The sequence below is a fragment of the Pongo abelii genome, chromosome 13 (assembly GCF_028885655.2).
Source record: "Pongo abelii isolate AG06213 chromosome 13, NHGRI_mPonAbe1-v2.0_pri, whole genome shotgun sequence".
NCBI classification, from domain to species: domain Eukaryota; kingdom Metazoa; phylum Chordata; class Mammalia; order Primates; family Hominidae; genus Pongo; species Pongo abelii.
This window is the reverse complement of record NC_071998.2, coordinates 78,120,596-78,146,510: the sequence shown is the minus strand read 5'-3', so window position 1 is coordinate 78,146,510 and position 25,915 is coordinate 78,120,596. Positions and strand designations below refer to the sequence as shown.

The 25,915-nt window shown below is 44.1% G+C and overlaps 1 protein-coding gene across 3 annotated transcripts in view; it reads right to left on the bottom strand.

Annotated features, from left to right (window-relative positions):
- DAPK1 (death associated protein kinase 1) overlaps nt 1-25,915 on the bottom strand; it is a 214,207-nt gene that overhangs the window by 60,729 nt on the left and 127,563 nt on the right. For all 3 annotated transcript variants that reach the window (XM_002819923.5, XM_002819922.6, XM_009244579.4), the window contains exons 4-15: nt 11,087-11,225; nt 9,652-9,781; nt 9,437-9,485; nt 9,324-9,350; nt 8,687-8,839; nt 8,290-8,335; nt 7,079-7,168; nt 5,672-5,764; nt 3,110-3,229; nt 2,572-2,670; nt 1,737-1,835; nt 255-353 (exon numbers count right to left, since the gene is read on the bottom strand). In XM_002819923.5, coding sequence (XP_002819969.4) covers nt 255-353; nt 1,737-1,835; nt 2,572-2,670; nt 3,110-3,229; nt 5,672-5,764; nt 7,079-7,168; nt 8,290-8,335; nt 8,687-8,839; nt 9,324-9,350; nt 9,437-9,485; nt 9,652-9,781; nt 11,087-11,225 — 1,144 coding nt within the window. The remainder of the gene's footprint in view (nt 1-254; nt 354-1,736; nt 1,836-2,571; nt 2,671-3,109; nt 3,230-5,671; nt 5,765-7,078; nt 7,169-8,289; nt 8,336-8,686; nt 8,840-9,323; nt 9,351-9,436; nt 9,486-9,651; nt 9,782-11,086; nt 11,226-25,915) is intronic.

Below are 25,915 nucleotides of genomic sequence, written 5' to 3'. Positions count from 1 at the left end.
AATACACCTCATAGGGCTGTTCAGTGGATTGAATGCATGAATGAATAAAGTGGTTAGACCCGATCCTGGCATTAGCACATTGCACACCTTAGCTAGTACTTCTGTTTGAGTCCCTGCCCTTTGAGCCTTGCCCTCTGTAGTGGAAGACAGAAAACCTAGCTTGGATAAAACTCTAAAGGCCTGGACTGTACCATCTGGTTGCCTGTACATTCATGCATAGAGCAGAGGAAGGGAGGACGTCAGCCATGACCCACCTTGTCCTGGATGTCGGGATTGGAGCCGAAGCTGCACAGTAGCTGAGCCACATCAGCATGGCCATAGCGAGCTGCCACATGGAGGGCCGTCTCTCCAGACTGCAGAAGAAAAGGAGCTGGTGATTCAGAGCCACATCTGTGAGCAGGCTATGGAGACCAGAACCAAAGACCTACACCCAGGCCTGCCTGGTTCCACTCTGTCCCCTTTGGTTCCACCCACCCACCTCGGGCAGATGCCCCTATAGTGGCTAGGATGGGGACCTGAGGTTGGGGTGTCCAGCACACAGTGAGTATTAAGCCCACACACTTGGCTCATCCTGTGAAGTGCAAACAACTCAGGAGAAGGCTCTCCCTTTTCCATGATAGCTGTTCTCAATCTTCTTTATGCGCTGATACTTCTAGCTGTGTGATTTTCTTTTTTTTTTTTTAACACAACATTCTCTTTTTACTATTGGGTTCATCATTCGGCAGTTACTTAAATGAACAATTTTATTTATTAATAAGCTTCTCATTTCATTGCCTATGATTAGAAACTTATTTTCTTATATTCTCAGAGATTTTCTCAGAAATTTTAAAGAATGTCACTATTTGCCCATGTAATAACTTTCTGTGAATTAGTAACAAGTGCAAATCCTTTAAGATACTTTACTTCTATCCACCCCACAGAAAATCATCAGAATAAACAAATTTTAAGAAGACAAAACAAGATATAGTATTGCCACCTTCCAGATAACTGCCATAATAAATGTGTGTCTCTGATATGAATGTTACCCCTCATATATGGTACAGTGCACAACCCATGCAACTGTGTGTGGCAGCTTGACTAAGCATCAAATTAGTCTGCCAGTACTGGAAGCAGAGAAGTGTCGTACAGTAGAATAAATAATGGATGAGTAGGTAGGAGTTCCAGGTTCAGGTTCCAGCACAGCCGATTAATTCACAGGATTGTTGTGTGAACTGAATGAAACACACGCATATGAAAACAAGGTATCTTGATAAATCAGTAACTTTTATAACACCGTTGTGCCAAAAAAAAAAGCCTTACTTTATTACTTTATGTGCATTGTCTCATTAATATCTTCTAGTGTCTGTGATTGTCAGGTTAGCCCTGTCAGCCACTTCAAAGAAGAGAATAGGAGAGATACACTTAAAAGCACAAGGTTGAGTCAGGAAGAAAATCGAATCGAAACCGAGGTCTCTCTCTGGTTGTCTCTACTAGAACTTTGAGGTTTTTATGTTACGGGGATTATAATTCAATGCGTGCGTATTATGGCAACTACCTGAAAGATTTTGGCTTAAGGCTGATTTCAGTATTAGACCAAACCACAGGAAACAAGAAATTTCCAACTTAAAAGTTCTGCAGGTGAATTCTGGTCCTGATTCCTTTCCTTTGGGTCCCGATGCACGTGGTAGGCCAGCACTCACACTCACATGCATCCATTTACTACCTCCTCATGTTCCTTCTAAGAGAAGTGGCCTTACCTTGTCTTTCACATCCAAAGGGCATTTGTTCTCATTGAGAAATTTCAAGGTATCGACGTGGCCATGCCGAGCAGCCCAGTAGATGGCATTGGACCCGCCCTGCAGGAAAATCAACCTGGGGTCACATTTCTAGAGAGCTGACAGCACCAGATGCATGCATCCCTCAGAGTCACCCTTCCTGTGTGATGACAAACCCCAGAGGAGCAACTTCCCAGAGGAATAAAACCCTCATTCTATTTTACACCTTTGACAAATGTACCGTGGTTACACAAGATGCTAGCATTAGGGGCACCTGGGTGAAGCGGATAACGGAACTCTCTGTACTACTTTTCCAACCTTTTTTTGTAAATCAAAAATGATTTCAAAATAAACAACTGCTTATAAACAATTGTTTTATGTTTGTAAACCCTCATCTCCCCGCTCTGGTTAGGATTCCCTTACTGCAGAGGGCCAGATCTACTCCACTTACAGCTCTGCTGACTTCTACAGAAGCAGGCAAACACATTTCTGATGAGAATAATTAGATAATAAAACCTTTTCATATGTGACATCTAACATTGTTGAGTAAATGTGATTGGTAAGAAGTAAAATCTGGGTAGTGTAGGAAGAAATGCTGATGTCAAGCAGCAGCGCCAAGGGGAGGATAAATGATAAATGTTTGCCTCTTTAACGCATGTGTCAGGCTGTACCAAGCTGTTTAAAAGCAGCTCATCTTCCTTTACAGGAAACTGAGAAACAAGTTAGGACATACATTTTTTTCCTCTGTTACCCCTATGATTAAGAGACACTTGAAAATACTTTAAAATTCAATTCATTTCAATAAAACAATTATGACCTTATCCTGGACATCGATTCTTGAGCCTCTTTTAATGAGCAACTGTAGTATTTGAATATTCCCACAGCCAGCAGCAATGAGTAATGGAGGTGTCCCGTGCTAGAATAGGCAAGAAAAAAAATCACTTATTTTCAGGTTTGGTAGGAAAGGAAAAGCCCAAACAGTGATTGCTGTTCCCACACACCTTCCCCTGTCTCAACAGACATAGAGCTACCACTGCGTGGCAGGAAGAGAAGACAGGTGAAGGGTATAAAACCTTTCCTTCCCCTTTCGGATTCTCATCATCAGGGACATTTTCATTAGCAGGATGAGAAGATCTAAAAGTTCATGGGTAGAGATACAATACGTGAATGAAGGAAGGCCCTCAATGCAAAAAGACCTTATTTGTAACTCAAATCACTTTCTAAACAGAAGTGACTTTCCCCACAGTATGGAGCTTCCAATTGGAAGGGAGAAGCAGATGGGGTCTTTCCTTGGATATGGAAGGGCAAGGTCACTGTGACCCACCCCTCCACTATGCTGCAGAACAGAACCAGACCTTGTTGGGTTGGTTAACATCATAGTTGGACAATGAGCCCAGAAGGTGCTGCAGGCCTGGGACGTTGTCATCGTTGATGGCATGGATGATGGCTTTCATCACAAAGGAGTCTTCCTCATCCTTGAGAGAGACAGCCAAGATGGAAACAGAGTTACATTGCTAGCCATGCTTTTCTTACCAACATAAAAGAAACCTGTGCTCACTTGTTAACAGGGGCATTCAGAAGAAAGCAAGCCATTTACTCCCCAAATCCATACAGTCACGGAGGGACCTAGGAAGGAATTTTTGCTCCTTCCATGTTGCAAACAAGCACTATCTACTGTTGGTATCTGGGCTTTAATGTCACCTGCAGTATAGCCTAGAGACACAGTGTCCAAGATCCAGATTTCAAATAATGATGATAAGTAACCCTTTGTGTTTATCTTAAGAATCTGTCAAAACATAGTTCCTAAAACCACTGTGAAAATTTTTAGGTATAACACAGACTCTCTTCCCGGATAAGGAAAAAGAAAAGCCTATTGCAGCAAAGAAATGATGCCTTTGAATAAGATATTCTCAACTTGCAATTTTTCCAATTACAGAATTGTTTTCTGATCACTTGAATTTCTTCCATTGCTAGGTATAGAATAACATGGCAAAAATCTCTGAAAGCTAGTCCCAATTCTAAAAAACAGAAAAATAAAAATTAAAAAAAGCCTCTAAATAAAGCAAATAAAGGCTAGAAATCAGAAAACTGATGCACTTCTAATTACAAAGGAAAAATAACCAGAAGAGTAGTGAACAAAAACTGGAAAAATCTTTGCCCCTCTGTCAAAATTCACATTAAAACTAAGGAATCAGCTAGAAAAATCCTAAACAAAATTTCTGAACTTATAAACATAGAATTATGACCACTGGAATTTCAAATCTGGAAAAGTGAATCTACAGAGGCTGAATCTCTGCTTGTGGGTGAGAATGGAGAAAGCATTTCTCTCCATCTGCTTTCTCTTCTCTATAGATCTGAATCCAAACACTTTTCATGTGGGTTTTAGTAATAATTGTATAAAATGCATGTTTAAGAATGCCACTGGTTTTGCTTTTCTATCACAATTCAAGTCAATGACTAAGAGGCATTTACATGAAAGTGCAAGTCAAGAGAAATGGGGAAAACAGAAGGAATAAAGCAGATTGTTATGACTCATCCCCATGATTAGAATATGGAAATGAGGGAATCTGACCTCTGGGAGGGGATCCTTCCACTTGGAGCTCCTACAAGACCCTTGGTCCCTCTCCTACCCTAAACTTTTCACTGTGACACATGTATTGTCTCCCAGTTGAATATTCAGTGATTTCAATTTGCAATCTTTAATCATTCTCATTATCTTACTTAGAGTCACAGTTTTTATCTTTTCACTGGTTGCGCAGCCACCCTCTAACAATTCCCAAATAAAGCCTCCTCTTCTCTCTCTTCTCGCCCTAACCTGCTTCTCTTTTGCTTTTTTTTTTTTTTTAACATCTCCAATCCCATTTCACTCCACAAGGCTAGATGTGAAGCCTCAGTGAAGCTACTAACTTAAGGAGAAAAAAGGGGAGCTGGTGTTTGCAGTTCCCACCCTCAAGTACTTGGCTCCACCGGGAAAATGCTGACTGTTCAGTTAAAGGGGCAGGGTGGTTCCCGCAGGACGACTGCCTTGTCTGGAGTCCCCTTCACCTCCTGACTTAACAAAGCCCCGTTGTTTGATTGTCAGGGGAAAGTCTTGTTGAATTCAGACGCTTCCACTCATATCTGAAGAGCTTATCTGTGATTAGGTTTCAGTTTGGATTAGAGGGGAAAATAAAGAAAATAAAGGCTAGAAATTGGAAAATGAATGCATTTCTAATTACAAAGGAAAAATAACTAGAGAGTACTGAACAAAAAATCTGATAAATCTTTGCCACTTTGTCAAAGTTCACATTAAAACTAAGACAGTTGGAGTTACATTCAAGGGCCTTGGGCAGTCAACACCAGGCCAGTCACGCAAGCAGGTTTGGCCTTCTGGTCTGCTAGGAGACACATCAGCAAGCAGCACTGCATTCTCCCTGATTCTCTGGTGCGGGTTGTGTGGGAAGGGAGTGGCGGCTGTCTGTCCCTTCTGTGCTACTGTTAACCAAGATTCTTCTATGTCAGTGGCTACAGTTCATGCAAATTAGGATAAGCTCTTTTCTTTTCTGCTGGCTAGCCTCTCTTTTACCAAAATATCAGTGCGTGTGTCTCTGTGTGTGCATTTGCTGTGTGTGTGTGTGTGTGTGTGTGTGTGTGTGTTGGGGGGGTGGTCTGTGCTTATGTTTGCATCAAGATGGAGGGTAGTGTTAGAGGTATGGGGCTATGAGGGGGGACAGCACCATCCAAATCAAAGAGAAAAAAAGAGGAAAGAAGCAAGAGGGTGCATAAATCAGCACCCCCAAACCCCTCCGAGGGGATCAAGAATAAGCTTGCCATTTCCACAACTTCAGGTTCCTGGGAGGTTGAACGAATAGAACAGCTTGGACATTCTGAGTACCCAGTGCTGAGAAAGGAGCACCAGGGCACACGCGTTTGCTTACCAGAGTATCATCGCTTCTGGCAACACTCATGTTACTTCTGGACAGGAACGACCTGGATAATCTTTGGCACAGTGATATCAAGCGAACGGATTGCTTTTTTTTAAAAAAAAAAAAAAAGGGAGGGCAGGGAGAAAAAAGGTAGGGTGAGAGGAGGAGAGACAGCTTATGTAACAATTGTCAAATGAGTACAAACGACAAAGCCTTCGAGATCATGTTCATTGCTATCAGCACACACGCTCCCAGGGTGGGCAATCCTACAGCAGATTGGGTTGTATTTGCTTAAAGAATAATTTTAAAGGTCTTATAAATCAAGACAACAGGATATAGAGATTCTCCTTCCATGTTTCATTATTGAACTACAGAGCTGGACACCCCACATCCTTTCTCTCTATATATTTTCTTCTCTGCTCTTTGGAGAAGGTGATCTGACCCTTGCAGGCCCCCCCTCAGAGAAGCACAGACTGCAGGGGCCTTGCTCTGTGTCCTTTGTGCCACATAAGCAGTGACGGTAGACAATGTGATAATCAAAACGCAACAGCTGTTGGAAGTGAACAGCTGGGGGACCTCTGAGTCTACAGAACAAACATCTCTGCATTTACTCTCAAAGGCAAAAGTACAGTTAAGGAATGAGAGCGAGAAAGAGAAATGGTTGCTCTCTCTCTATTTTAAGCCTAATTCTAAGGACTTTTGAGAATCTAGTGCTGTGGTCTTCCTCATCCCTGCCATGGCACCCCAAAATTGGTAGGTGTGAAAATGAGGTACATTTCTGGCCCTGAGCTGGGAAGACACGGTAGGTACCCACTTCCTCTGGGTTTGACATGACCCTGGGCACAGGAAACCATCCCATCACCTTCTTAGCCCCGAAGTGTGATTTATTCCAGGAGGTCTGCAATGCCTTCAGAGCTATGTCCCACCCAGCCCCTGTGGAGGCCATCCACACTAAGGAAGGAGAACAGGCCACCCTGCAAATGCTCACGGCCCCACCCCGCCCCCACTCCAACCACTCACAGATAAAGGCTGGGCTGAGAGACCCACTTACCCAAGTTACAGCACAAATGTAATCTCATGCTGCTTACCACAAAGAATGAACTTATTTAAAATGTGGCTTGTAGTATTAGAAAAAGATTTCACTACAATTTTACAGTGCTGCTATAAAAATTTGCACTGAGAATGGTTTTGATGAAAAAAACACAAAATTACATTTAATGGTATGAGTTAAAGTGACTAAAATATTGTTTTTGCTTGTTTTTGAAAATAGAGTAATGGTGCAGAAGCCTACAGGGTGGATTAAAAAGAGGAAAGGATGTATTTTCCATATTACCAGTATCAGAGGAGACGGACCCTGACCACACACTGCTCTACACAGGAAACAGAATTTGTTAATCCCTCCACAACAAACAATCTTACTTTCCATTTTTTCCGGGCTGCAAACTTCTTGAATTTCTCCATGTTTACTGCTGATGCTTTTCTACTAAGTGCCTGTTGTGTATCTTTAGGCTAAAATAAAAATCCAAGAAAAAAAAATTAAAGCTCTCAAATTACAAAAATGTGTTATGTGACAATTTTTTGAAACATCTCCTTATTCAGGATACTTACACATTCACCTTATTAAATTAGCATAAGAAGTTGGGATAACATGCAATACCTAGGCACCTAGTCTTAGCGGGCTCACTCTTCTATCTGAGGGTTTTGTATCATCCATGAACACTGGGGAGAAGTAGAGCTTGGGGTCAAACTAAATCACGACTTTCCACACTAATAGTATCGGAATGGCAATATTCATGGTGAGGCTATGTTACGAGGCATTTGAACTTGGGTATCATCAAGTAATGTAGAGCTGAGAGGGATCTCAGAGGTCAGCAAAGTTAGTTTGGCTTATAGCAGGAGAATTCCTTGTATTGTATCTTTTTCAGTAGATGTATTTAGCTTTTGTCCTCCACCTCTGGGAGGAGGAGACACCATAGTTGGCTAGGAGAACCCAGGTAACAGCTGGGAACTTGCACAGCAAAGCTATTTGCCCCCAGAGCCTGATTCTGTGATGTTCACTTCTTTGTTTCATGATTTTATTCTGTAACTATCATACTTTCCCACCTTTAGCCCTTTCTGCCCTGGATTGAAGATACTTTAATCCAAATGTCAACCAGGCCAGGCAGGTAATGTAAAGGTGTAATGTTCCAGGGGGCCCTGTTCCCCAGCACCAAGGCACCTGTGCCACTTCCCGAGGCCATGTGGAATGAGGGCTCAATGTCAGCAGATCTTCAGATTTCCCAAGAGAAGCTGGAAATCCAGATTTGATTGATATTTACATGCTGGAATCAACATAAAATTTTAAATATACTGTTTGGGTCAACACTCCACAGGTCACTCCAAACATAGTTGTCGAGCGGGCTTGACCTTTTTCAATCCTGCTCTGTGCTGGCTTATTCCTCTCTCTCCACCTCTGGGATCATTAGGATACAGTCTAACCTGTCAGCTTTTCTTAAAATATGATGCAAATAGCAAACTTAACACTCCAGGTGTGACCTGTGGTTAGCAGTACTCTATGATACATGAATACCAGGGTGCCCAAACCAATCACATAGAAAGTGATCTAAACAGTTTCGTAATATGCAACTCACCTTGATCCAGGGATGCTGCAAACTATCTTGAATTGTCATTCTCTTCCTTGAGGGGAGGGGGAGAAAGAAAAAAATGCTGTGACCACAGCAGCAAATACTAAGGTTGTTTTCATGCTGGCTGGGCCTGCCAAGCAGACACTGTGGAAAATGCAGTTCAGGGAAGAAAGCCAAAAACAACATCAGTCTTTTTGTGATTATTTCACTGTGCCTGCAGGGACTGACTGAGTGGGGGCAGAGGGCCCTGCTTGCATTTTCTGAAGCGTTTCACATGGCATGCTGCTCTTTGGCAGATGAAGCAAGCAGGGTCTGAGAAATGTGGCCCCGTGCATGGAACAGACACAGGCTCTGGGCTGGCTGAGGCCGTGGCCAAGCACCTTTCAGGAATGTGGACACTCACTTTGGATCCTTGACCAGAAGTCTTCTTATGAAATCTTTGGCTAGGGCACTGGTATTACTGAAGTATTCATCCTCAAATTCATAGTTGACAGCGGATACATTTGCTAACGTTTCTTGCTTAGTGTCTCCAAGAAACGGGGAGGCCCCACTTAGGCTGTTAAAAATAAAGTTGAGCACAGAACATTAATGATGACCCCTTGGTGTTGTCATTTTGCTCCTATAACATCTGGAGTGTGAAATAAGATTATAATCTGGTGCTCGAATAGTCACTTTAGAGTTTGATTATATTTCATAGGGCTTTAACTGTCAGGAGCAAATGCTTCAGCTTAAGGCAAAAGGATTCACTTAAGTTAATTTGGAACAGCATCTGGTAGTTTAAAGGAAACCTGTTTTCTCGGCAGTGATGGACAGCTATGCTTTCTTTCAGTGATTATGCTACAGTTTCTGATGACTCATTTCGAATTAGGAGAACATGTTTAATTAGTATAAACTAAACATGTTTTGGGGGTGTAAAATGAATATGTTTACATCAAAAGCATGCATAAGCTGAAGAGATCAACACAGCACATTTAATGGTTAATTAAACCTATGGTCTCATAGAAGAGAAGAGAGTATGAGTTGTGAATTCTGGTACTTACAGGATATAGGTTATTACTCCGATACTCCTAAGAACAACACAAAACAAAAAAACATGTCAGAAGAATAGTCAAATAAATCAGAAAACAAACAACGCCAAGGACATACTCCTTACCACATATCTGCCTCAAGACCAAGAGGTTCATAGTTGACTATCTCAGGAGCTAAGAGGAAACAAACACTCATTTAGCTTGGGAGGAAGCAAACTAACCGATTCTATCTTCATGCAACAACCAGGAACACGTAGCAGGGAAAGAATCTTCCAGCAGGGGAGGTTTGCCAGAATAATGTTTATGAGATGTAAATGACCACAGGAGCAAAGAAACTTACCGACAAACTCTGGAGTCCCAAATATGTTTTTAAATTCATTTCCAAAGTCAATTTTATGGGCCAACCCAAAGTCAATGATCTTGATCCGAGGTTTGGGGACATTTCTATCCAAAAGCATTATGTTCTCAGGCTTGAAAAAAAGAGAGAGATAAATAAAAAGCTATGATATGTTATGCTGAGGATAAGATGGCAGAATAGTTCTTCTCTCCAAAAAAAAAAAAAAAAAAAAAAAAAAAAAGCCAAAAATTAGGGAAGAAAGGGTGGTTGGAAAGAGAACAAAAGGAAAATACATGTCTTGCTCTAGGTTCTCCCTGAAGCAGGCCTGAGACAAGGATTCGGATGCAAGTGGGTTATGTGGGAGGGGACACCAGGAAACACTTGGTAGAGAAAGGAGATACAGGAAACAGAAGGAAGCTGCTACGAGGTGTCCTATGAAGGTGGGGGTAACTGGGGGAATGCAAGAGGAAAAGGAGAACTCAGTGTTATTCCAATTGTAGCATGAGGGAGCTGGGGTCTTTATCCACCATCTCTCCATCCTCCATGGCTGACAGCTGCTTCTGTGGAAATTTTTCTTTTGCATTTCCAGCTCCCAGGGCCAGAAACAAGATGCCAGGAAGAGTCACAGGTATTTGCAGCAAGCCCTCTGTTAGGATGTATATGAGTGTGTGCCTTTGCACGTTGTTTGTGGGGCCAGGGGGGACATGAATGGGACATTGACAGCTCTGCTACAAAAGAATGGGGAAAATCCTCCCTCCTCTGAAATCCTATCCCAGCTCCACTGGTCTGAGTCAACTACTCGGATGGAGCACACACTGCTTTACCAGACCACTTCTTGCTGCCTTTAACTGGAACTTCCCACCATTGCCACTTCCTATTGCTCCTGTTGTGTCTTCCCTTCCCAAAGAGACTACGCCTCTGTCATGGCTGGGAGAATGGCTTACATGCCCTTTCATCTCCAACAGTGTCCTGCATCCAGCCAGGTAAATGCTCCAATTAGCCAATCTGAGTTTGGTTTGCTTGATTATTGGTGACAGAGTCAGGCCATAAGCCTTTGCATCACTCAACACATTTTCTATCTTAACATGCCCAGAGCCACAGAAAGAACCGGTGCCAGTCACTGGCTGCTGGCTAATGTCCCAGTAGCCAAGAGCAGCCCCCTTACTAAAAAACCTGGCTCCTAAGACCCCTTGTATTCTTTACCAAGAATTCCAGAATGTAATCAATTATCGTTAAGTCTCTACCCCACAAAAAGGTTAGCCATCCCAGTGGGAGGCATGTATCCTATGCTTGCCGATTTATACTGATAGTTCTGTTTGTTAAACTGGTACGGGAAAAATCATGTAACTCTTTCAGATGCCTCAATTTTTCTTAGCAGAGAAACAACCAAGGCTGTGATCTGCACAAGCTTCTATCTGGCTTACACTTGGAAACGTACCTTAAGATCAAAGTGGGCGATTTGAAGGGAGTGCAGGTAGTAAACACCGTTAAGAATTTGTTTGAGAAATTCAGTTGCTTCCTCTTCAGTTAAAGATTCCTTTTCAGCTAAGAAGTCAAACAGCTCGCCACCTGCAACGCTGAGAACCCGGAAGCAGAGGTTATTGGTAACAACTCTGTTTCATATTGATTCCTTCTCTCATAGACTATAGGTGCGCTCAAACTTCAGACAAGAAAACAGCATAAAGACTATGCTGAAACCGCCAAGCATGGAGTCAGAATTCTCTGTGCAGGTTGTTGACAATTCTGCATTCAGACACATTTGTGCTTGAAAGCACTTGGGAACCATTTTCCTAAGGTTCCGTGTTCACAAATGAGAGGAGGGGCAGAGACGAAACGTGAAGAAAATATCAGTGTATCTTTAAAACATTTTAGTTAAACATATTTAGAGGTGATGTCTTAACTCTAATGACGAGAAAAAATCTGCAAGCCAGCTTTGTACAGAATTTGTAGTGTATATCTTATTTCAATTAGAGAGTACCTGAAAAGTTCATAATTTGCATGTTTAATTCTTTAAAACTCAAATTCACAATATATGGTCTGATAAGTGCTTTTTCCTTTCTTGTTTAGTATTGGTTTGTATGTAAATACTAACACATTTATAAAAATCACATTTAGTAGCCCGGGTGCAATGGCTCACACCTGTAATCCCAGCACTTTGGGAGGCCGAGGCAGGTGGATCACAAGGTCAAGAGATCGAGACCATCCTGGCCAACATGGAGAAACCCCGTCTCTACTAAAAATACAAAAAACAATTAACTGGGCATGGTGACGTGTGCCTGTAGTCTCAGCTACTTGGGAGACTGAGGCAGGAGAATCGCTTGAACCTGGGAGACGGAGGTGGCAGTGAGCTGAGATTGTGCCACTGCCCTTCAGCCTGGTGACAGAGCGAGACTGTCTCAAAAAAAAAAAAAAAAAAGAATACATTTACAAAAAAAGCAAAATGTATGTGGTTGGTTGTGGATTTTTTTAGTTTGTTTCTCTGTCCAGACTGTAAGTGGGTGGAGGGGAGTGGTCAGAACTTCCCACCCCAGCTATTGGCTACTGCTGTATGCCCCACTACCCCCACAGAGCCAGGCACACAGCATGCATTCAAAACTTTATCAGGTGGATGGACGAACAAGCTCCCCTAAAAACTCCACGGTAGCGATGAATAGCAAATAACAGGGAAGTTTTAATAAGAGTTTTTATAAGTTAATCTTTATCAAGTTTAACCATATATTCACAACATAATAATTAAGTGCAATTTGCACAAACTGCTGTATTCATTATCTTTCTTAGGGCAAGAGCGCTCCCTAAACATTATACCTTCCGCATCTACATCCATTCAGAGTGAGAAAATTGGTGCTCATAAGATCAGATAAGAATGACAAAAAAGCTGTTTTCTTGAAAGTTTCAGATCCCACACACCTTCACCCTCCAGGTCAGTGTTTTCCTTAGCATGGTCTAGAGTCCATGGGAATCAGAATTGTTTGAGGATGCTTTAAAAATGAAGATTCTGAGCCTCACTTTCAATCTGCTGTGTGAGGGCTTCCAAGAATGGTGACCAGAAAACTCAGCATTTTTAATAAGCACCTGAAAAACTGAGACCATTTTCCCACGTCTTAATTCCACGCTCCTGCTGCAGGGCCTCCCACTGGTTTATGGGGATGGTGGAGTGACTCTCCTATCCCCAGGGGCCTGGCAGAGGTAGCCACACCCTCCTGTGAACAGTCCACAGGCCTCCCCTATCCTCCAGGTGACACAGCAGGGCCTGGGCCCGGCCAGGATGCCCAGGAGTCCAAGCGAAAGGTGTCCTACATGGACCCTGCCTCAGCAGTGGCCTTGCTCTCCTCCCGACCCCTCCCTGCACTCCCCACCCTGCTCTTGGGAGATGCAGTCTGCCCCCACCCTCTCCACTCCCAGATGCCCTTGGCCTCACAGCCCCCACACTGTCTGCCCACGGAACAAGGCAAGGCCTCCCGCTTCTCAGTTTTGCATCTTATTCTTAAAACAAACAACAGGGGGAGAGAAAATCCTTCAACTATAGGGGGGAAAAAGTGGGAGATTGTGAACCAACCCCACCCAAAGAAAGCTCTCTCATCACACCTGGGTCTCCAGCCCTGGCTTCTGTGCTCTCTGGGGCGCCCCGCACCACTGGGGCTGACTCAGGCACCGCGGCCACATGGTGTGGAGAAGTCAAGTGCCTGCACCCAGTCCAAGTCTTAACTTCTGCCATGCGCTCACCCTGAAACCTGGAAGGTTACCCCTTCTCTTGAGCCTCATTTCCCCAAAGAGGAGTCATAAGACCTCTTCCCTTGAAGGTTATGAGGATGAAAGGTAACAGATATGTGTAACTGGCAAGGCTGGCATGTGGGTAAGGTCCAGCTTGTGGGAACGAGTGTTGTTATAAAGAAGGCTACTGTCATCCCTGTAGCATACCACTGCTTCCTACAGGATCCAATATGAAAGCTCCTTCCTGCCCGTTCCTCCTCCTTAAACTGGTCCATTGGTTGAGCCTAACCACTGTGCTTCCCAGGAAGAAGGTAAGGGGAAGGAAGTGAAACTTCTGCTGTGAATGTGGTGCCCAGCCGCCGGCTTTCTCTCCGTGGCCCTCTTCAGGGCCTCCCGACCCCACCTCACTCGCACTCTGCTTGTGTTGTCATAGAGTACAGAGATGCATTTTTCAGACAATGAGAAACGTCTGGAGTTTGGCTGCCTGGTTGGGGTGAATCTTCCAGCACCCACACAGCCGGCGCAGTCTGCTGGCCCTGAGTCCTTTCCAGGGGCTCCACTGTGCAGCCTTCTGGCAACCCCATGCTGCCCTGGCCTCAGGCTTTGCCCGCTCTTCTCTGGCCAGCTTTCTCTCCCTCCCTGCCAACCTAAGCTTTCTTCGGATCCAAGATCTCCTTCTCCTGCCAGCTCCGTCTTCTGTGAGGCAGGATGGCAAAAATGAGGTTCAAATCCTGCCAGGGCCTCCAACATTGCTGAGCCTCTGACTCCCCTTCTATAAAATAAAGGGTAACTTCATAGCTTACGGAATCATCCTGAGGTTCCAGGACATGTAGCGACCCTTAGTGCTCAATAAATGCTGCTGTCTTTCTTCCCATGTAGCTTCAAACCAGAAGTCCTCCCATGGCAGCAGGGGTGTGCTGCTGAGGGTTTAACAGCAGGCTCTTTGAGGTTGGGGTGGGCAGAGCCCATTCCCGAGGTGTCACATTCCCACCATGGCCGTCTCAAACTCCCCACATGATGTCAGGGACCGTGGGTGGAGTTGGGGAGGGACAGGCACTGCAGCGGTGACCTGGGTGAGCTGGGATTGACACGGCACTGCCGAGCAGCCACCTGGCCTGCCATGGCGTTCCACATTTTTCCGAAGACGGTCTGACAGCATCTCATCCTCATGCTCTTCTGCACCGTGATCGTGCCATCCTCCTTCAGGCAGTGGACGGCATCTATGGCTCCACCTCTTGAATCTGGGCAGGCCCCGTGACCACTTTGACCAATGGCACAAGTGATTTTGCCAGTCCTGCTGCAGCTTTTCATGGACTGGGGGCCTCCAGGTCCCACCTCCCAAAGCCCTCAGGTAAGATGCAAGAAGTATGATGATGCCAAACCACTGTGCCACGTGGAGAAACCCAGGAAGAAGAGATATCCTTGGAGAACAAGGCCAAGGAGCCTTGAGCAAGGAAGGCACCTTAGAAGGGGACCCTCCAGCCCAGCCGAGGCCACAGAGGTCAGAGACTGTCCATTCAGCGACTGATCAATGAGGGAACATAACAGGGCCTGCCAAACTTCTATCAAGGGCAGATCCTAAATATTTAGGCTTTGCCAGCCTTGCAGTCTGTCCCAACTACTCAGCTCTGCTAATGTAACATGAAAGCAGCCACAGATGACATGTACATGATGGGTGTGGCTGTGTTCCAATAAAACTTTAGTTAAAAAATAGGTTGCAACCTGGGTTTGGCCTATAGGCCATAACTTGCTGACCCCTGATATAAAGACTAGGTCATCTCAGCCCAACCTGGGGCAACTCTCAAGGGTCATTCTGGTCCCAGAACTCCCTGTTGGCCAACTGGGGCTGCCAATAAACCCATTCCTGCTCCCTTCTCCTCTTCTCCAAATCTTGATCCTAAGTATAGTTCTTAATAAACACCATGCACACTCTTCTCCATCTCAGAGTCTGCTTCCCAGGGAACCCAACCTATACCCCACTGGGTCTGGGGTAGTTTTTTACATAGCCATAGAAGGCTGGAACATGCACCATCTTGAACTGGGCTTGTTTACTAGGCTCAGCCAATGGAAATTAGGCTTGCCCTTCTCTGGCCTGGTCATCTCGTGCCTTATTCAGTATTTGTGTCCTCAGAAATTCAATTCCACAGGAGTAAGGACAATGAATAACCCTGGAACCCCAAGAATTAGGGACCAGGACTGCAAAGTGTAGTGCCTGATCAAGACTGGGAGAAGGAGAGCACTAGTTGATCCTCTTAGTTTTCATCATTGACCCTTCTCACAAGTCCCTGTTCAAATCTCAACTTGTTATAAAGCAGTCCATGTCATGGCTGTCCAGGCAACCAAGTCCTTCAGTTAGACATTAGAAAGATTAGGAGAGCCCCTATCCCACTAGGTCAGGACTTATTAACTGATGCCCAGAAGGTCCTATGTATTCACTCCATCCCCCCTCACCCATACACACATATACTCATCTTCCTTCATAGCTACATATGTACACATCCCCTTTCATCCCTACATACCCATCCCCTTTCATCCCTACATACCCATCCCCCTTCATCCCTACATTTCCTTCATTTCTACACATGTACTCATATTCCTTCATCCCTACATATGTACTCAATCTCCTTCATCCTTACATGTATACTGATCACCCTTCATCCCTACATATATACTCATCCTCCTTCATTCCTACATGTATACTCATCTTTCTTTATTTCCACATATGTACTCATCCTCCTTCATTCCTACATATATATTCATCTTCCTTCATCTTACATATATACTCATCCTCCTTCATCCCTACATATATACTCATCCTTCTCATCCCTAATGTATACTCATCTCCCTTCATTTCTACATATGTACTCATCCTCCTTCATCCCTATGTATATACTGATCACCCTTCATTTATATATATATAAATATATATAAATATATACCTATATAAATATATATAAATATATATCTACATAAATATATAAATATATATCTATATAAATATATAAATATATATAATATATAAAAATATATATACTCATCTTCCTTCATCCCTACATGTATACTCATCTTCCTTCATTTCTACATATGTACTCATCATCCTTCATACCTACATATGTACTCAACCTCCTTCATCCCTACATATATACTGATTCTCCTTCATATCTACATATATATTCATCCTCCTTCTTCCCTACATATACACTGATCCTCCTTTATCTCTACATGTATACTCATCTTCCTTCATTTCTATATAGGTACTCATCTTTCTTCATTTCTACATAGGTACTCATCCTCCTTCATCCCTACATATATATTGATCACCCTTCATTCCTATATACATACTCATCCTCCTTCATCCTTACATATATACTCATCCTCCTTCATCCCTACATGTATACTCATCTTCCTTCATCCCTACATATATACTGATCACCCTTCATTCCTATATATATACTCATCCTCCTTCATCCTTACATACACACTCATCCTCCTTCATCCCTACATGTATACCCATTTTCCTTCATTTCTACATATGCATCCATCCTCCTTCATCCCTACATATGTACTCATCCTCCTTGTCCCTACATGTATACTCATCTTCCTTCATTTCTACATGTGTACTCATCCTCCTTCATTCCTACATATATACCGATCACCCTTCACTCCTATATATACCGATCCTCCTTTATCCCTACATATATACTCATCCTCCTTCATTCTACATATATACTCATACTCCTTCTTCTCTACATACATACATACCCAGATGGGTATGTTTGTTCTACATATATACTATTTTATATATATATATATATACACACACACACACATATATATATATTTCTACATATATACTAATTAACTTTCATCCTTACATATATACTCATCCTCCTTCATCCCTACATGTATACTCATCCTCCTTCATCTCTACATATATACTCATCTTCCTTTGTTTCTACATATCTACTCATCCTCCTTCATGCCAATTCATGAAGGCAGATGTTTTTGCCATGAACTCTGCTTATAAAATCTTCAGTAATTAATCAAAATAATTGAAATTAAATGATTTCAGCAAATGTTTGGGAGCATGATAAGCATTGTTCGGTAATTTATTCCCTGTTTAGCCCCCAAATCTCTGAAGGTAGAAAATGACTTGAGGATTTTTCACATGCATGCTGAGAACCAGAACTCAAATGCTCACAATGTTGCTGAACAGCAGAATCTGGTTAACAAGGGAATCAGTCAAAAAACCTTGCACTTTATCTCTTTGTTCCAAATTCTACAATTTGCTTAGGAGAAGGGAGGCTGATGGAAGGAGAGATGAGCAGTCTGTGCAGCAGATTTAGAAAGCAAGTTAACCTCCTTTATTAGGGCTTTGAGTCAGTGTTTTAAATTATGGCTTTATCAGGGAAATCGTGTGAAATGAATACTAATGAACATTTGCTGTTTTCACCAAGAGAGCTGGAAAATACCACGGTTCTTTCTCCTCCCAACATGTCTTTTACTACCACCAAAGCCTCCCTAAAAGTTGGCCATGACAGAAGGTATTCAGGACATGTCACTACATTAAAAACAAAGTGGGCCTTTTAATAATGCAGGAGAAGGTATTGCAAGATTCCATTTTCTAAATTAAAATATTCTGGAGGGTTCCTGACTTTTGCTAAGAATTGCCCAAAATATAACAAGACTTGATTTGGGATCCGCTCTGGTTATCATCTAAGCTGCAGATGACCCCTGTCTACATACTAATTACCCCATGAGGCCCATTTCAAGGCAAACATTAGGATTCTTCAGAGTGGAAGAAATCAGGCACCAAGCATGCTCCCCCAGGACACACCTTCGAGGCCTGGCTCCTAGGTCACAAAGCCCTGGGAGGCAGAGGTGCCAGCTCCAATTCTGGCCTCAAGGGGTGAGTAACTGGAAGAGATGTAAGGAGGTCATATCACCTCTCTGGGCCTCACCTTTGCTCTATGTACAATGAGAGGGTTGAGTAACCGGGTTAAGTGGTTCTCTAACCTTAGTGCACACAACAATCATTTGGGAAATCTTTTTAATGTAATTTTCTAGTACCTACTTCCTGAGTGAGGCCCCAGAATCTGCATTTTAACAAGACTCTGTTCATCCTGATGCAGAGATGACACGCAGATAAGCTCATTTCTCAAGGCCCTTCCGGCTCTGGTATTTTAAGATCCTCTGATCTGTGTGCAGATGTGGCAGAGCCTCGGTTGTGTTCCCATCATACTACCCTGTTTCTTGCAGGCCCACAACTAAGGGGCATTTCCCAGCTCCTTGAATCCAGGACTACTTCTAGCCAGTAAAATATGGACCAAAATGATGTGTGCCATTTCAGATGCGGTCCCCAAAACATCCGATGTAATCCCCCACCCACACTCTCATCTCTCTCTTTGGCCACCAGAACATAGGTGACCCAGCACAGGACTCCAAGAAGGACCGGGGGCAACAAAGACTAGGTAGAAGGAATGTGGATCCCTGAGTCACTGCCTGGAGGAAGTCATCAACCTATCCTATCTGCATGAGACTTTGAATGAGTGAGAGATAAATCCTATTATGTTAAGCTACCAGATTTTGTGGCTGTCTTCTGTCTGCTTTAAATAATAAAACTATTTAATCAGAAGTAATAATGTAATACATGTTATAAATTAAAAGAAAGTGACCAATGCAAAGCACAGAGCACGCTAACTGTTACGGTTATCTATTGCTGTGTAACAAATCTCCCCAGAACCTTAGGCTTTAATCATGACAATTATCTTATGGGTTGGGAATTCAGCAAGGGTTGGCTGGGCAGCTGTGGCTTAGGGTGTGTCATGGGGTTGTAATCAGATAATGGCTGATGCTGAAATGGCAGGGGCATTGGAGCAGCTGGGGGGCTGTCTGGGCACCTCTCTCCTTGTAGTCTCACATCTCTGGGTGGTCTCTCCATCTGGGCTAGTTTGGGCTCCCTCATAGCACACTGGCCTCAAGATAAGTGGACCATTCACAGGCAGGTCAGGGCTCCAGAGCAAGTGTCCCAGCAAGCAGGTGGATGCTGCCTCAGAAGTCACACAGCATCGAAAGGGCCTATCCAGATCCAAGGGAAGGGGGATTTAGAATCCAGCTCCTGATTTCAGGTGTTTGGCCCTACAGGTAGGACAGCAGATAACACTGAAGCCATCTTTGGAAAATATAATGTCACACTGACTATGATAGAGGAACTGAAATTTCCAATTTTATTTGATCCTAAATGTATACTTTAAAAGAGTTAGGCCCAGGCATGGTGGTTCACACCTGCAAACCCAACACTTTGGGAGGCCAAGGTGGGGTTGCTTGAGGCTCCAAGTTTGAGACCACCCAGGGCAACACAGTGAGACCCCCATCTCTACAAAAAGTTTTAAAAAATATATTCAAAAAACAATAAAAAATAAAAGGGTTAGGTATAGGTAGTGTATTAGTTTGCCGGAGCCACACTAACAAAGTAGCACAAATTGGGTGGCTTAAAATGACAGAAATTTCAGGTTACAAGTCCAAGATCAAGGTGTCTACAGAGCCACGCTCCCTCTAAAGCTTGGAGGGGAATCCCTTCTGGCCACTTCCCAGCTTCCGGGGCTTTGCCAGCAATCTCTGTGCTCCTGGGCTTGTAGATGAGCGCTCCCATCCCCGCCTGCAACTGGCACTTTCCCTGCTTCTCTCCCTGTAGACTACCCTCCACACACGTCTGTGTCTGCATCCACACTCCCCCTTTATGAGAACACCAGTCATATGGATTAGGGTCCACCCAAGTGCCCTCATTTTAACTTGGTTACATCTGCAAAGAATGTAACCAATGAGAAGAATGATCTCTTTCCAAAGAAGATCACACATTCTGAGGTCCTGGAGGTTAGGACTTCAACATATTTTTTTGTGGAAGAGTATCCAATCCAACCATAATAAGTAATAACTCCTCGCAAGCTGTAAGCAAAATATTACAGGTTGGCTAAAGCAATTCGGGAAATAAAGAGAAGCAAGGAAAGGGGAAGATAATTAGAATCCACTGAAGTGTTTTCTTAGCCTTGCGTTTGGATTCCCCTGTGAAGGAAGGGCTCATTCATGTACTGCTATAAAAATGTTTGAATTCAGGTCAGAAAAACGTGGGTGAGAAATATATATCTGGTGCTCTCCTTGGGGTTTAAGTAACTCCCCAAGCATTTTGAGATGATTCCTCCTTTACCGTAACTATCCTGGTTTATACGGCATGAAGGAGTGAGGTGGTCCCCAACTACCTCTTGGCTTTGCCTCTAAATAAACCAAGAACAACAACTCAATGCTCCGTCATCACCACTGTGTTGAATGTTCTTTCCTGTTAATTTAGGGGAAGCCTTGAAGGGTGTTCACACGCTCACCTCTCACATTCTAATTTCAGTTCCTTGGGTCGCTGGAGGACTTTGCTGAATGAAAACTGAAGCTGGGACACATGAAGGGAAAGAAGGAACACACGGCATTCCTTTCTGCATTTGTCGAACAGGAGTGAATTTAACGTTAGAAATAGATTCAGGGGGTCACAGACATTTTTTGCTTCTATGCTCTGTTTCCCTCAAATTACATGAATCATATCAACGAAGTTCCTAATCTTAAGGCCTCCTCTGAATTAGCCCTACTTTCTTTAAATCCAAAATGCAAGCTGTATCTGAAAATACATGTTCTATCTGTTTTCACCTCAAATTCAAGTTCAAGTAACAACTTAAAAGGAGCTGCATGGATTCTCATAGAACAGCATGTATGCATGGATTCTCATAGAACAGCATGTATGCATGGCACTGAAAGCTCATGGGGGAGGGAATCTTTCCTTTTACCCAGGGAGGTTGTGTGAAAGCAGGAAGGAGCCTCCTGAAGGTCCCTAGAACAAACCCCTATGGGAAGAACATGGCTCAAGGGTTCAGAGGCACTGCAGGCAGTAGCCTGGTTTGCATCGGGCTCTGTGTCCTCAGAGAGGTTAAGTTACTTTTAGAGGCACAGTTTCTGTGTCCAGAAAATGGGATATTAGTTCCTATGCTTCTAATGGGATTGATGAAGAGAACATGGCTAGGATATGAGCATCTGGCACATGGCAACGGTGCAATATTCCCTGCAGCAATCCTTGGCCTGAACTCCTCACAGCCATAGGTGAGAGAAACCCTTGAAGCTCCTGTGAGTGCCTCTTGCCCAGGTCCTAGGTTTACAGTATGGGATTCTGATGTGGACCTCATGCTAATGACAGAAAAAGGCCCACACTCCTGTGGTTGAAGAGTAGGCTTTTGCTGAAACAGATGGACACTCCTGGGGCCAAAAATCTGGGGAAGAGGTTGGCTCTTAGACAGGAAACAGGTAAGCTGGAAGGTGGGCCACAGCTACATGGGAGAGGGAACACTCTGTCTGCATCTTTCCTTTGGGTCTAGACACAGTGGAGTTTAGACATTCCTGAGAGCTGCTGGGGGCAAGGGAAGAGGTAGCAAGCAAAGGGGGTGGGTGGCCAGGCTGAGCAGGGAGGAGGTGTTGGCCATTCCAAGCTTGGCACAAGAACCCTGCGATTTATAAGCAACACCGCCTACTTACTGTGACTCTATTTTCCTCCTGTCATTCTCAGCTCTCAGTAAAGTCTTATTTAAAATTCTTCAGTTGTCCCAGCTGTGCAATAATAAATTAAGCAAAAAGCATTTTCCTGCTTAGGCGAGTGTCAAGGGGACCTGAGGCCAGGATGGAGGTCATAGACGTGATGAGAGAGGACTCTCAGGAGCAAGGTCAACCTTATGGGCCAAGGCAACCACACCCAGACACCCCTCTCCACGTGGGCGCCTCCCCACGGCCAACCTGCTGGGTCTGAACTTGCTGAGGAAGATGGTAGGTTCCTTTACAGCCACCGTTCTGTTTGGAAAGAACTGAACTTTGGCTTGGTCTCTTAAAAATATACTGACTTTTAGAAAAATTTAAACATCCATCTATAAAACTGAAGCTGCTTCTGAACGTCCCTCCTCCTCCCCAATACTGGCCCTTCCCCTCCTTACCTCCCCAAAAGCATGCACTATCATGAGTATGGTGTATAGCCCTCCAGAACTTTTTATACGAAGTCTGTGCACCATATGGCATTGTTTTATGTACATTTTAAGAACATAAATGACGTCAGAGTCTATGCATCAATCTGCAATTTGCTATTCTACCTCAGCAATACCCATTGCTATCGATCTCTTGCATCCTCATCATTGTAGCCTAATGTTCACCTGAAGGTCTAGATAAGAGTTTATTTAATCATTCCCTAACCGATGGTCTTTACATCCATTCCAAATTTTCACTATCACAAACTAGAAGGCAATGATTCCCTGTGCACCTGACTACTCCGAGGATGTGACAGGTTTTCTAGGCTCTAGGATATCTAGCCCAGTTTGGAATTTCTGGGTCAAGGTGATGCTCAGTTGCAGGCTGGGCTGCATAACCTTACATTCCTCCAGCAGCAGTTTATGAAGTTGCTTTGGCTTCACCTCCTCACTTGCTTGTGTCTTTGTTGTTGTTGTTGTTGTTTGTTTTAAAGAGACAGAGTTTTGCTCTTGTTGCCCAGGCTGGAGTGCACTGGTATGATCTCAGCTCACTGCAACCTCCACCTTCTGGGCTCAAGTGATTCTCCTGCCTCAGCCTCCTGAGCTGGGATTACAGGCATGCGCCACCAGGCCCAGCTAATTTTTTGTGTTTAGTAGAGACAGGGTTTCACCATGTTGGTCAGGCTGATCTCAAACTCCTGACCTCAGGTGATCCATCCACCTTGGCCTCCCAAAGTGCTGGGATTACAGGTGTGAGTCACTACAAACGGCCCTTGCTTGGTATTATTACTTTTACCAATCGAATAAGTAGAAAACATGAACCAATGTTTTATCATACACTCCCCTGCTTAGGGGCAAGATTGGTCATCTGTCATGTTTAGTGGCTGTTTGTACTTGAGTGGGTATAAACTGTGTGTCCACATCCTTTGCCCATTTTCTTACTGAACCATCATAGTCATTAACTTTAATTGATTGATGGGTGATCCTTACATATTCTGGACACCCCACCTTGATCTCACATATTCTAAATGTTTTCTCTCAATCTGTTATTTGCCTTCTAACTTTGCTTAAAGTGATGTTTTGTTAAACGGATGTTTTAAATTTGAATGCGGTCAAACTTATCAATCTTTCTGCAGAGATCAGGATTTTCTAAACCAAATGTGAGAACAATAAAATAGCATGTGGAATTTAGCAGCTGTGTGGCCCAGGGCAAAGTACTTAATCTTTCTGGGCTTGTGGATGTTAACAATGGCTGCCTGTGGGCCCAGAGCAGCAGATGGCATCTCACAGAAGTCTCCAGCACTACTGTGCCTACCCAAGACCCTGCAAGTCTCTACACTGGGAGCTACTCGAGGGCAGTGTTACATACTGATGATTGCCTGAGCCCATCACAGTGGAACCTGGAGCTCCTGAGACAGCTGACCGTGTGCATCTCCTCCCCACTCCGCATTTAGTGATGCTATGCTGGCAGCTGGAGACTGGCCATGTGGGAGCATTTATACCACAGAAACAGGCAAATATTACCAACCAAGGCTCTCTCCCCTGGGGAGCCTATTGTTAGAGCTTTAGCAGCACACCACTGACTTATAGTGTCCAAGGCACAGCATCTGCCTGCATGGCCTTCAGCTGAAAGCTGCTGTTCCTGCTGATGGACAACTCTAGTTAGAAAATTTATTCCTATAGCGACCCGAGATCTACCTCTGGTCACATAGGTGCTGGTTCTGCCTTCTGGGACAGCGATTAACAAACTGTTTCTGTGAGAGGCTTGCTGGGCCATACACTCTCGTGCATCTGTTCAACTCTGCTATGTATTCTATTTTGCTTTCATTCTTCCACCATTTGAAAATGTAAAATCATTTTCATTTTCTTCTTAAGGACTACACATATGCAAGTGATGGTCTCGGGCCCACCGGCTGTAGTTTGTCAACTACTCAAGAACAATGGAGGTCACAGAACGCCAGCCACGCTGTGGCCTGCACAGTCACCCTCCCACATCCGAAGATGGTTATCATATGCTCCCTGGGTGTTTTCTTCCCAAGCCTAGGGTCCTGCCATTGTTGCTCTTAAAGTCAATTCCAAATAAAGGTGATTTAGGAATGCTTATAGAATCTGCTTCACTGAGCCTCTGGAGCTGTGGTGGGCATCGATGCTACAGGTACAGTTGATGGCGAAAAATGGACACAGAAAGCTGACCTGAGGTCAGTCAGGTGCTCTGGCTAACTCAGGATCTGGAAGAAATCAGGGGATGGGGTCCTGTCCACTTGCTGGCTGAGTAATCCAGGGGAAGACACTTAACCTTTCTGCACCTCTGGTAGAATAAAGATGGCCACAAACCCTTTGGCACTACCCATTGAGAGCTGTGGTCTCTTTTGCTGCATTGCCTTGAATCTGAGCAAGCTCTGTGCCTGCTCGACCAATAGAATCTGAAAGAAGTGATGCTGTGCCAGTTTCCAGGCCCAGGTCTTAAGAGACTGTCAACTTCCATGTCCTGTTTTGGAGGACCTGCCCTTAGGTCTCAGCTGCCATGCTGTGGGAGAGCCCAACTAGCACTGTGGAGGAGCACAGGTGGAGTGGAACCAATAGCCCTGACTGAACTCACAGCTGACAGCCAGCACTACCTTGTCAGTCATGTGAGAGGACATCTTGGAAGGGGGTCCCCTCTGAGTGATCTGCAGCATGTCAGAGGCCATCTAAGTAGGGAATCCTCTAGCCCCAGGCATCTGCTCCAGCTGTGGCTATAACGAGTAGGGAAAAGGTGTCCCTGCTGAGCCTTGTCCTAATTTCAGATTTGTGATCAAAACAAATGACTGTTGCTAATTCACATCAAGAAGCTTTGGAGTGCTTTCTTTTGTAGCAATAGAATCTCAGAACCCTGCCTCCTTGGGCTTTTGTGAGGATTAAATGACACGATGTATATAATACACCCGGCATATAAAAAGTGCTCAGTGAATGGCAATTATCAGTATTCAGAAAAAATAAAGCTGCTCGAATTCCCCTCCCAGTCCAGGAACAAAGTGTTACCTCCTATCTGAGGGGTTTTGCTCCTCAGGACCAGCTTTCTACAGAGGTGGATGTTTTTTCACGGTCTCTACATTAAATGAGATCAAATGAAAGGCACTTATGAGCAAGAGCATGGCACACAGTCCTTGTGCAGGAAATGTCAGCTCGATCCCCGGCACAATCCCTTCCTCTCAGGAACCCAGAACCTTTCATAAAGACCATCTTGTCTTACACCTCCACTCCCAACGCACCCTCCAGCCCATAGCATCACCACTGCACCCGGTCCCCAATGTCTCCTAAAACTAACAGGCAATTTTATTCCATTTCCTTTGTGTCCTGCTTGATGACGGGTACAGACTGTCACTACCAGCACAGAAAACCTTATGTTTCAGGGATGTATGCCTCGTGCATGACGGACCAAACCTGTTAGCTCTGCCAACTGTGCCAAGAAAAGAAAGATCCACATTTGGAAATACTTTGGGATCCCCAAAAGGTCTCTAGCCTCAAAAATGTGG